This window comes from Branchiostoma floridae, chromosome 4 (assembly GCF_000003815.2).
Source record: "Branchiostoma floridae strain S238N-H82 chromosome 4, Bfl_VNyyK, whole genome shotgun sequence".
In the NCBI taxonomy this organism is placed as follows: Eukaryota; Metazoa; Chordata; class Leptocardii; order Amphioxiformes; family Branchiostomatidae; genus Branchiostoma; species Branchiostoma floridae.
The window spans coordinates 26,724,513-26,737,124 of NC_049982.1; the positions used below are offsets into that span (position 1 = coordinate 26,724,513).

The following is a 12,612-nucleotide window of genomic DNA, read 5'->3' on the forward strand; positions in this document are numbered from 1 at the left end:
TAAATCCCTTCCAAAAGATGGGTGCAGCCCCGACCGAGATGCCCCACCCATGGTCTCCCAGTTACCAACTTTTTGGACCCAGGAGCTCAACTTTGAGGCTGTTACCAGTTGAGCTACAGGGACATCTCTTGAATGGCAGTTATGTTCTGTTAAAAACTCCAATTTACAAACTTATACCATTTTCCAGAACATCCGAGGTATTTGGAAATCCATTACTTCTAGCATTTTTATCGTAACTTTTCTCTATAAGGACTCACATGCACAGCAAATAAATGACCAGGACAAGAGATTTCACAAAACATGGACTTATTATTTCCAACTTGAGTTTCGGGAGCCATATTCAACAGAGAACTGTCATCATCACTTTACATCATTTCACTTGGTTATAAGTCCGATGGACCCATCGGAGGAGGCTCTCATGATCACAAATGTCTTACAAGAATCAAAAAAGTAGAGTATAAAACTGCACGACACCATAGCTTTGAACACACAGTGATACACGAGATTGAACGAACACAAGGATGTGGCAATTTACAAGCAACAATCAGGGTGAGATATACAAGGCTACTGTTATTAGTGACGTTTGGGTCTGGGGTCGGTTGTTTTGACTGTGAAAAACAATGAAACTTACAGTATGATCACTCACATACTTTTTTTCACAAGTCATCACCATTTGATGACAAGTATTTCCTAGAATAATTGGTCATTATCGAATCAGCTGAGGGATCTGATCTATTTAAGTAAAGATGTTAACAGTCAACACAAGAGCCCCGCAAACCCACGGTACAGAGTGTAAACAACAACAACAGGTGATTGTAATAGTCTCGATATTGGCAAATGTTGGCCAAGTTCGTAGGGAGTCGGAAAAAATCCATGTGTTCTGTGTCAAAAAATTCACTTTGTTTTGGCACTCTACCTGACACAACAATTAACTTGAAAGAACAGTCTGTTAAAAGATCAATAAAAATTCAACCAGCATGTATGTGCTGTGAAAAATCTGGAATTCCACGATTGTTCGAAAAACATACTTTTAAAATATAACTATAATCTGCCCACGGCTTTTGCGCCAAGACGCACCGTGGCAGTGATTGTTCAACAAAAGCAACAATATTGGACCTTGTCTGCATAAACGTGAATATTATGCTAAAGTTGCACCAAATCTATCTAAACCTTAGGCATCTGCCAACCTAAACTGGACACATCATACATGTAAATTTGGCTTGCCCGAGGCGTCGCCAAATAAAAGCTAATGGTGGGTAACATTTCCACAGCCTTTTTAAGTAGAGGCAACAGCTACAGCAGATGTGAGCTATATGTTTCACTTAGTCTACAACCTGATTCAATTAAAAAAGACAACAAATGTTTAAACCTGCAAAATAACTACCAGAAAACTACCTCGGAATATTGCACGAAGAGGCCTGCTTTTGACAAGATGTGTTTTGGATTATGGCTTGTGATATAAAGATATGACCATGAGTCACACATTTAAAAAGTTACAAGTTAAAAACACCTGTACAATTTTAACTTAAACATATATAAAAATAAAACATTTTTCTTTCATGTAAAATGCAAAATGTGAGATATTGAGTGATGTAACAATAATAAAAAGATATGGTATTATTACTGATTGCCATGAACACAACAAAAGCTAGATTGTAAACATAAATAGCTTAATATATAATAAATATTACACATTTGATTTTAGTGTGACATGTTTGAGTATACTATCGCCTGGGTGAGACATGACAACAACATTTTAACAGCGTAAACACACCGACTAAACAATGTAGAGTTAGTAGAGCTACAGTACAACAGCCGTATTTGTAGGTACAATGAACGACATTTAAAAACAGTTACCCTCTCATGAAACATAGCTATAGTACTTGCTACATCTACCTTATATATATATAGAGTGTGCAAAGGCAAAATATTAGTCCTGTGCCAAAAGGCTATATTACATGGTTACAAATGTAGTAAAGTCCACAAAGGTGCAAATATCTAAATATACAAGTCTGCTCTCGTCTACATGGCTATACTGGGCTTTAGTTTTTTTTCCCCACACAGATATTCAAAACTCACTTCTAACTGAGTTCATTGAAATGTCAACTGGATAGAGGGAAAAAAAAAGTTTTGTCTTTGTGGCAATTTTACCTCCTATTCTATTGCTACATAATGCTACCAAATACAAGTCTTCATGTTCAATAAGTAACTTCTCTATTGTCTAACTACATGTATAGCCTTATAAATCAGGAATTAACAACAAAACATAAAAAATCCTTAACAAATGCACCATAATGAGTGATATGGAATGATAACGAAATTTAGAATATGAGAAGGTTCAGAGGAATAACAATATGTAGAGATATTCTTTTTTTTTGGAATGATATGGCTTCCATATATGAAATATGAGGTATTCATGCCTTCAATGGACGGTTTTTTGTAAGGGATTGACATAAAATCTCAATGACACTGACGAGATACGCAACTTAAAGTGTACAAATAGTAGCACGTACCGTTGACAACCTTGTAGAGTAATACGAATGACTTAGATCTGTACATTAAATTGTCTCCATCTTCTTGGTGTTCCCTGGAGCTGCCCAACCATTTCTTAAACATCCTTCCCCAGTATGTGTCCCCCTTCTATTGCCACTTACACAAGGATTGTGCTTGCCCTGTAGTAACATACGGGCCTCAAGAATGATTTACATTGTTTTTTTTTTAGCTACTCAGTGAGTGGTACAGTATTACCTAACTCACTGATATGTTCTTTCCACCCAAAACCAAAATCACACAACGTCGAGTACAGAAATAAAGTTATTTCGGATGCTCCAATGCTTTGAAGCAATAAAGTGAGTTTCTGAGAACGGTTTTTGGTTGGAAGATACATTTGGTATTACATCCCTGTCTTAAAGGTTGGGTGCATCTTGGTTGACCAGCAATTCTTGACTAAGATGGTCCGTTGTAGAGTGGCATCTGGTGGGTGAATTCTGTCCGCGGAACGCGTAAATCGGTGTGAGTGGCCGTCTTCGTAGCTGCTTTTGGAGAATCACGGGAGACAGCGCGTTTTTTATGAAGATGAAGGGGGAATGTGTACAGTCCGTGTGAATGGCTAACAGATGCTGCAAACCCTCCTCTTCTCATAGTGCCAAACCTGCTGTGAAGAGAGGCAATCATCAATTAAGTAACTTTGGTCTTCATTTACATTACTTACATGTGTCACAACACTCAAAGTACATGACTCATTTGTAGGCTCTATGTCTGACTATGGGTCAGGCTTTTTTTCTACAATGTCCTTTTCTTTCTGCTTGTATATCAGTTACGATTGTCCTCAATGGTTTCTTGTAAGCTGGCTTCTTGTTGGGCTGTTAAGGACACGACTTGCGAGATGTGGCAATAGAGGTAGCATACCAGAAATCAGGTACAAGCAGAACAAGTGCAGTATATCATTACAGAGCAGATGTCCCTAAACATGCTCATAAGGTTAACTGCAGCAAGAGATCGGGGAGAAAGAAAGGGGAAGGGAGAGAGGGAAAGAGAGAGAGAGAGGAAAAGAACGAGAGAGAGGGAGAGAAAGAAAGGGAGAGAGAGATAGGAAGAGAGACATGCCTGGAGACAACCGTCTTATCTTCCTGTCTAACTTGCACCTGGAGGTCAAGGTAGGTAGGTAGGTATACATTTAGACAAAAAAAGAACATTATAAGCCCCTCCCCTAAAAAAATAACTCCTGACCTGCTACATGTAAGGAAGCTATTCAGATACAGTATTTATACAAGGTACAACGCATCGTATTCTGGAAAAAACATATCATGTCACTCTTACTTACTTGCAAAGGCAACAACAACAACAACAACAACAACAAACTTGCAGTGCATACAAAGCATTGTAGCTTGAAATGCAGCAAGACATTGTTAACAACGTTACTGTATCTACTTGTATTTGATACAGCAGTGAGCAGTGATACACAGTTGAACAGTACCTGTCACAACCAACTACAGATTTGCATGGCAAAAACTTTTTTTCACAAGTCCTTAAATGTGACTTTCAGGGGTTTCAAGCAATATTTTATACCAAATGTTGGTTGAAATCCCTACAAAAGTAATGATAATCTTCAGCTGGCAAATGCATCAAAGCTGTCAGTAATAGTTAATTTGAGAAGTTACCCTTCAGCTGGCACAAGGGAGAAGAATTGTTTACATAACATCATGTGGTCCAATTTTGAAAAGTCTTTTTCACAAGATGGCAGAAGGCACCACATCAATTATGCTTTTTTTCTTTCATCTATAAATGTCAGAAATGTGTCATCTGATCTAAGCTAATGTTAGATGGGCTGGTTGTGTAGATGTTTCCAACAGATTATGTAGGAAGCGAGGGAGCAAACATTTTCTTTGGCAGGCCGGGTGAGGAATGGCAGGTATTCCGGCTGACAGAAGAGCTTGAGCTCCCCCAGCTGCCCGTCAAACTCAGCGGCGGCGGGGCGGCCTGCATGCCGATCACGCAAATCAATACCTCTCATCTTTATAAGAATCCCGGGGTCAAAGTTCGGCAGGCTCCAGTAAATAAGACAGGGTGTTTTCAAAGTGCCGCCCGCTCGATTGGTTTTTACAAACCTGCTCAGAATTTCATATTCCTGCCTTATTACGGCGCTCGGGATAACGCCACCTGACAGAGCCATGAATTTCCGCGGGAAGAGATGTTCTCGCCGTAGCTGCCATTTGGCAGATGAGTGAAATGAGCTGTTACCTGCATGCAGGAGCTTGAGTAGGAAAGTGGGCTGAGCCAGCCGGTCTCCTGGGCCTAATATTTCTGCCTTATTGGCCTCCTGTGCACAATTTTTCTAATATATCATCCCTAATGATATTGCGTTATGGCCACAATGGGTAGGGCATGTTATCAACAATAGCTCTTCCTACAACATCATTGGCCAGGCCGGCCCATCTCGAGTGCGGCTCGCTCACTCCTCGACAAACGTCCATTAATTGCTCCATTGAAGGTACACAATTGGGGAGATAGTGGAATTATTCCATCTCGCGTGTTGTCGGTTGACCCATTACAGATCAAGTAGATATTTGTACTCGGTCGGAGTCGCCCGCTTCTCCCTAACATCTCGTCTTTGTCATCTTCAAGATAATCAGTGCGCGATCAGAATTCTTCATCAGTCCACATGTAGATGAGAGAGATTGATCACTAATAAAGCCCTCTCCATCTGCTTGGACAGTCTCAAATCGATCTCCGCTATTTTTAGGTCAGCTTTGTCTTCTGCTGTGGCAAAAGTGCCAAAATTTGATGAGCTAAAAAAAACGTAACAGATTAGGCATGTCCTTAATTTTCTCAAGTAGGGACTTAAAAGGAAAAAGGAATTGATTGCTGCGAGAAAGCATAATGACATACAAGTCTTCCCTTCCATGTTCAACAACAGGTTAATGATGGTACTTAGCCCTGTTGTGCTGATGTAATGGTGGCTATTGGCACACTGTGATTGTATCTAATGGATAGCTGAAGATGAACTGATCGTGCTTCAAAGCCTCCCAGTTTGGGTTTGATAAGACGTGGTTACAGCGGGGAAAACGGTACTTGATCTCTCTATAGGAGATGTACACGGTGGATATACTAGGCACACATGGTGAGAAACTTATTGTTATTCTTTTACTGTCAAGGACACCTTAACGCAATTTGCTACATTAGGGAAAGATTTAGAAGTTGTCAGAGCAGTTTTGGCTAATGAATCAGTTGTAGTTGATCTTTCTCTATAGGGGATTTACATGTACACGATTGGTCAAATAGATGTTGTGGGGACACATGGTGGTAGGGAGAAACTTATTGATATTTCTTGACCGTCAAGAACTTACAAGAACAGTGAACACCTAATCTTAATTTGCTTCAGATAATCGGGAAGATTTAGCAGTAAGAGGAGCAGTTTAAGCTAATGACTTACTGTAGTAGTTGATCTTTCTCTATAGGTGATGTATATGTACACGATTGGTCAAATAGATGTTGTGGGGGACACATGGTGGTAGGGAGAAACTTACTGCTATTCTTTGACCATCAAGAACTAACAAAAACAACAAATCTCAATTTGCTACACCAGAAGATTTAGCAGTTTTAGAAGCAGTTTTGGCTAACGAAACGGAAGTTGATCTGTCTCTTTAGGAATGTATTCATGTAGTCCAATGGACTGTCCAGAACTTGTGCAGACAACAAACACCTAATCTTCAATCCTTCATACCAGGTAATCTGGCAGATTTAGCCGTCTGGCTCATTTGTTATGGGAACTTTGTAAACAGTAAGAAAAAAAGCAGAAACAGGAGGTTGTTGGTTTGTTTGTTTACAATATGTGGACAATAAACATGCCTGGCTTGATGACCAAACTGTTATGTCAATTTATATGTTTATCAATCTCCAGCAAAGATGTGCTTGATAGGTGAATACCATATGTACATGTACAGTAATCTGTCATGATGTTTCTTGGTCAAAAGTATGAATGCTGGTATTTGACAATTTTTACTTGTCTAGCTCCCTTGAAAAATGATTTTGAAATTGTAAAAAAAACCTAAGAAATGTCTTTCTCTTGTACTTAGTAATGCCAGGCTCCATTGACAACCAAGGAGTCAGTCACAGGGAAAGACAATGAGAAAAATTTCATGCCATTTTGTATTTTACAGGTAACTCAGAAAAAAACGTTTATCTGTTCTAACTACATGTAGTCTGATAAACAGTGTGTCACTGCATACACATACACATACATGTCCACATACACATACACCAAGTTGCACATACACGTACAAGTACACATACACATACACAAGTTCAAAATGGTAAAGAAATGAAGAAAGAGTGCTCACTTTTTAGCAGACGGCGGATGGGATGGTCGGAGTCCACCCACCTTGCAAGCCAGTCCCGTTCGAACTTGCACCGGCGGGGGACGGACTGGACTGGGGACGGACAACGGGCGCAAACGCGCTCTTCTGTTTGACAGCCGAGATCATGTTGGCTGGCGAGAAAGAGAAAATCCCTGGCGTACTTGCATTTGTGGCCAGACTGCTTGGGGTAGGGGGCATCGTGGGTGAAGAGGGAACTATATGGCGGAGGGGGGAACAAAGAAAATGGAAGAGGCATAAGTAGCTGGAAAGCAAATGGGAGTTATACTGAAAGTATAGCAAAAAGAAAAGTAAAAAAAAATGCCAAGCTACACTACCTTTTAAGTGGCATGCATTGCTTTATGGTGACAAGCATTACCAAACGGACAAAAATGATATTTTTACCACCCACGTGATGCCCCAGCCTTTACCCCACTAATTATGGACATAAATGTCTTGCTATATAGGAGTTGAAGATTAATATTTGCTTCTGTTTCTAAAGTTTTGTTTCTGATAATCAGGTCATCAATCAGGGTTCTTGCCAGCGACCATCGTTTCGTCATTTTTCAGAATTTTGCTCCATGTGACAGAAAAATTTCAAAACCATTCAGTCTGCCAAGACGGAAAAAAATTGGTGTGTCCTGGAGTAAAGATATAATAGATACAAAGGGTGAAGATTATACATGCATGTACCCAAATTGGAATTCAGTCTTTTTAGGATTTTTCCATCAATGGGAATTAGGAAACAAAATTGCTGGCTAGAGCCCTGTGTCTCATGCAGTCCACAAAATTTTGAGGATAAAAAATGGACGGTTGCGCATTTGGGATCTGCATAAGGTGCAAATTGTGACAAAGGTAAAAAGGGTGAAGGTCACGTACATAGGGGATACTTACTGGTGGAACCATTGAGGAACCCTGGTGAAGACGGGACGGGCATGTTGGACAGGTTTCCGCTGCTGCCGTAACCGTTCAGGCCGGACGCCGATGTAGAGTAGGAGCTGATGCTGCCGTTGGTACTGTGCGGCGTGCTGGCACCGTAACCGCGGGGAGACACGCTGTTACTCTGCCTGGAGTAGCCTGTTGTTACATGCAGAGGATCATTGTTAAATAGTTACAGAGCAGCCTGTTGTTACATGCAGAGGATCATTGTTAAATAGTTATACTACTGCTGACACGCTGTTACTCTACCTGGAGTAGCCTGTTGCTACATGCAGAGGATCATTGTTAAATAGTTATTCTACTGCTGGAATAACATATTGTCAAATCAACTCATGTCAAAGCAATATTTAATCCTTGATAGCTTGTTAAATCATACAGCTACAGGAACTACAATTTACTAGGTTAGCTTAGCTCTTTTAGCATCTGCTGGAAAAAATCTATCAATAACTGAATACTAAGTCAAACCAAGCTGTTTGGGCTAAATAACTCTGATGTTTTCAACACATGACAGACCACATCAGCTAGAGAAAGTTTTGAAGTACACGACACTGCATTTCTTTCTCCCCCAGCTACCCTTAGTCCTGCATTTTCCCAAACAACAAGATCAGAAGTCTCAACTTTTGCTTTTTGAGTCTGAATTATCAAAAATCTGAGATATTTTGGTGACAGCAGTTTTATATTTTTCGACAACAACAGCAATAACAACAACAGCATAGCTCAAGATCAACACTTTGAGATCAGAACATCACTTGCCGTGGTTTGTCTGCTCTGCGCAGTCCTCCTTCAGACCAGAGTAGGTGAAGACTGGAACAAAACCTGCAGAACACAAAAAAACACCACAATTATAAGATAATCTAGTAGCAGCAACTTTGAACCGCAAGTGCAATTTCCAATAATTCCTACACCAACTCCCCTTGTTTCCTCTCAATTGTTTTGCTACTGTAACAGTATTTTGAACGGTGTAATTGTTTAACGTATCAAATCAATGCTTTTTAAGGCGGGGGGGGGGGTGCTCTTGTAAGCATTTTGCTTTCAACTCAATCCTCAATAAATAAATGTGTATAAAATAACACAAAATTTCACATTTGGTAATTTCAGATTGAGAAGGGTTACTCGCATTGAAACTTCAAGTTGGTGATGGATTTAATAATGGCATAATGTACAGGGTAGGCGATGGGAACATCCCTTTGTCTGTATGGGATGACTAACTGTACATTAGTGACAATGACAAGCCTGTGGCATTAGTCATGTGCCTGGTGTTATTACAGCTGGGTGGGAACCAGAGAAGCAGGTGGGGACACAGACAGCCGGGATGCCCCTATTAATGAATAAACCAACACGGAATAAGCCACCAGCTCAATAAAGCTTTCATTTTGGAACACAAATTTTCTCTCAAAATGCGAGCTTCATTGTTGTCACTGTTAAATTAACCATCTGTTACTTGAACAGAATAAACATCATGTTGTTTATATATATCAAACATTATGTTCCTCTAAATATTTTGGAATTGTATCAAGTAGTTTTAATTTGGGAATATTTTTCTCATCCAAAGTTGATTTTTATGGGGTGTGCTCTATTTTTAACCCTCCTACTGAAGGCATGTGACATAAATTTCCAAAAATACAAATTATATTGGTGCCTTTTGAAAGTTGATTTAAGATGTTCTGTCCCCCATTTCTAAAATGACGATAAGGTAATGCAGTCCACACCTTCTCTTGTCCCTCTAAGACGTATCCGAGTAAACTTGTAAAGTAAACTCTGCTACAACTTTTAGCGATGCAATGGGCAATATGCACGTTACTATGATTTGCCTGTAATAAAGGAAATACACGACCATGTGGCGCTTTATTATGCCATTAAGTCCACTCTTGTTGCGGAGGTATCAGTGAATATTCACGTGTTGACCTCTATAAAATGAGTGTCAGCGGCAGGCTGGCGTTCTCCCCCCGTTCAGCCAGGAGTGGAATCATAACTCTAACACACCATGATGATATTACTCAACTTCCTTATCTCCCTTGAAATGACTCAATGTTGTGCATAAAGGCAAATCCCCCGGGGATCCCGCTCCTGACAGAGGAAACGCATTTTGATTGAAACTGCCTGGGGCCGATTTCCATTTAGCAGCATTTATCGGCAGGAAAGAAAATGGGGTTAAAACGGCCAAATGTTAATAAAAAACGGCGAAACGTCAACTTCACAGGGTTGGCTAGCGGGAGAAGTTTGCCAGAGGGGGATTTTCCCATGTTGACAGAGCTAGTTTTACATGTTGGAGATATGGGTATCAGCCTTCGCAAAAGGGTAGATAATATCATGCTTAATTTTGCAACTTACTGGTTGAATGACGGCAGCCGAGTTCAAACAAAGTGCCTGCCAATGCAGAAAATAATGGATCTGAGGCAACTACTTGCACACAGCTTGCATTAGAATCAGATAAGGCCCCTATTTTTTCCAGGGCTCTTTAATCTGGCAGAAACAGGCTTGGAGCAGCCCCTATCCCCACTCAGGGAATTATAGATTAGGCATGGATGGGCGCTGACAAAGGAAAATGAATTCAATAATTTCTGTTTGTTTTCTTGATAACGTTCTGAAATAGAAATAGCCCTCTTAGTATTCCTACAATAGGACTAATGTGGAATCGGAAAATGAAAAAAATACAATAGCTTGTGGGTGGAATTGAAAGCACAACACATACCCAAGTGACACAAGAGAAGGTGTGTTAAAGGGCAATTGTTACCAGTGATCTTTGTGCCATAAACATTTGTCATCTCTTAAACAGAAGACAAAAGATGCACCTTACCACCCCTGCTTTGCCCATCATACCGAAACTCATCCTAACCTTTGAAAATGTATCTCAAATGTCAAAATACAGATGGGTGGAAAGCAACTACTTTTTCCATAGTAGATGGCGTTCATTCCTCAAACCTGATTGTCAATAACCTGCCATAGCCAACCACCTCTAGTTTTCAGCCACCTAAAACAGTCCCATCCAATTTGACTCTGGAGCAACCACCTACAGTCACTTACCATCCATCCTCAGTCTCCTGAGTGGTTTTTGAGACCATATTTAACTGTTGCACCCTTTTCCTACATGTACATGACAAAGGATGTCAAATGGAGAGACAACAGCCATGATGTAAGCTAGTGTTTGTGCTTGTTGCTCTTGCAATTATCCAGGGCGACCAAATAGCTCTTTGTGGACCTATGAAACAGTTGACGCTGTTCATAGCTCATCTGCCTCAACACAGTATTTATGCCAAGTTCTAGAGCATACTATGGAATTTCATCATTTTTATCATAAGTTTTCTACCTTTGTTTCCAAGTGAATTCAGGCCGTATAGACCTTAAAAAAATGGCAGAAATATATGCTTGCAATGACTGCAAATGCTTTGTTCTGTATATGTGAAAAATGAGGGCCAAAATTTAAGAATTACCATCCTAGGCTTTTGATTTCTGGCCATTGCTTCATATACAAAATTGTTTTATCACAGTTTCAGTGAATATATCTTGTAGGCTTACAATATACCCACGCAATATTTGAGAATGTCTCGGCTCAAAACACTTCCAAAACGCACAAACAGAACACTGGCACATGCCGCCTCATTGTAATATCCCTATCAAAAATCCTCTGCGACAACTTCAGAGAGAATGTTACCACTGTTCCAATATCGTAGGATACGGGCTTAGCGCTAACAGCCACTTGCTTCGAATAATAATTCCCTCAGAAAAACGTTGGTCTCGGTCCCTGGGTTGTGGTTGACTATTTTCTGGTAAGCAGAAATCAGCAGGAAGATGCCAAGTTGATAACTGGGTTTGACAGGTAATTATAACCTAATAATGTTGCTGATCCAACATCGATAAGTTCATCATGATTTGAGCCGGGGGAGATAACAACAAGGTCGGTATCCGACTCCCCGTACGAGCCTCTTAGAGATAGCATCTCCGCCCCATTCAAAACGCCTCCTCCACGATATTGATCCATACCCCGACAATGGTGCTTGGCGTTAGTGGTAAATAAAAGATTATTCTTAGTTTATTGACATGCCCGGCGCTATGCTAGAACTGTGGGAGAAATCTGATCAATTATACCCGACTTTCCAGTCAGGATAACAAGGCACCATTAGAACGTAATGTGTAGTTTCAACTCTGAAGAGTTTCCAATAAGACCATTATCCATGATATCCTATCATTTCTTCTTCCAGATAAAAGGTGAAAACTGCATACAGAAATCCAGACAAGTTGATGCAATGTCTCCTGTTTAGTGAGAATCCTAGATTTTAAACATTCAACCATTTCAAAGGCCTCCCAACTTGTCAGTCACACACTTTGTCAGACCAAACTATCATACTCAACTGTTGGCAGAGAACATGTTGGTTACATCTGAATTATAACATCAATAAGAAATCAAGCCCACTAAAAAACTTTCAGGTACTAAGTTTTCTGGTGCATTTTGATGTACTGTATCCACACACCCCACAAGAGATTAGTTTTGTTCGAAATTTGGCCAAATCAGCACCATATGAAAGAAGCAAGCGCCAGGCAAACTTCGGACGACGGGGCGGATATGAAAAAGGTACTTTACTCACCCTGAACTTGTCCGTTTCCGTTGGTAGAGGAGTTGTCGGGCACGCTCACAGCTAACTGGTTACCGAACGAGTTCATCCCCATCATGCCTCCGGCGCCCACTGAGTTGTTGACTGCAGGAGACCTGGGTCCCGTGAGCGCGGGAAGGTTCGGGTTGCGGGGCATGCTGTAGATGGCTTCCGCCAAATCTGCTGCACGCTTCAGGATGATTTCCTGTAAGTTTGAAAAACGACGACAC

The 12,612-nt window shown here is 40.5% G+C and overlaps 1 protein-coding gene across 13 annotated transcripts in view; it reads right to left on the reverse strand.

Annotated features, from left to right (window-relative positions):
• Positions 1-289: 289 nt before the first annotated feature.
• The window catches only part of LOC118413005 (transcription factor COE3-like), an 86,118-nt gene continuing 73,795 nt past the window's right edge, over positions 290-12,612 (reverse strand). For 10 of the 13 annotated variants that reach the window (XM_035816110.1, XM_035816109.1, XM_035816112.1 and 7 more), the window contains 5 exons: positions 12,377-12,587; positions 8,547-8,609; positions 7,734-7,931; positions 6,840-7,072; positions 290-3,154 (listed from right to left, as the gene is read on the reverse strand). In XM_035816110.1, coding sequence (XP_035672003.1) covers positions 6,843-7,072; positions 7,734-7,931; positions 8,547-8,609; positions 12,377-12,587 — 702 coding nt within the window. In that variant the 3' untranslated portion in view covers positions 290-3,154; positions 6,840-6,842. The remainder of the gene's footprint in view (positions 3,155-6,839; positions 7,073-7,733; positions 7,932-8,546; positions 8,610-12,376; positions 12,588-12,612) is intronic. The other 3 variants (XM_035816107.1, XM_035816118.1, XM_035816113.1) reach the window with 3 other exon arrangements.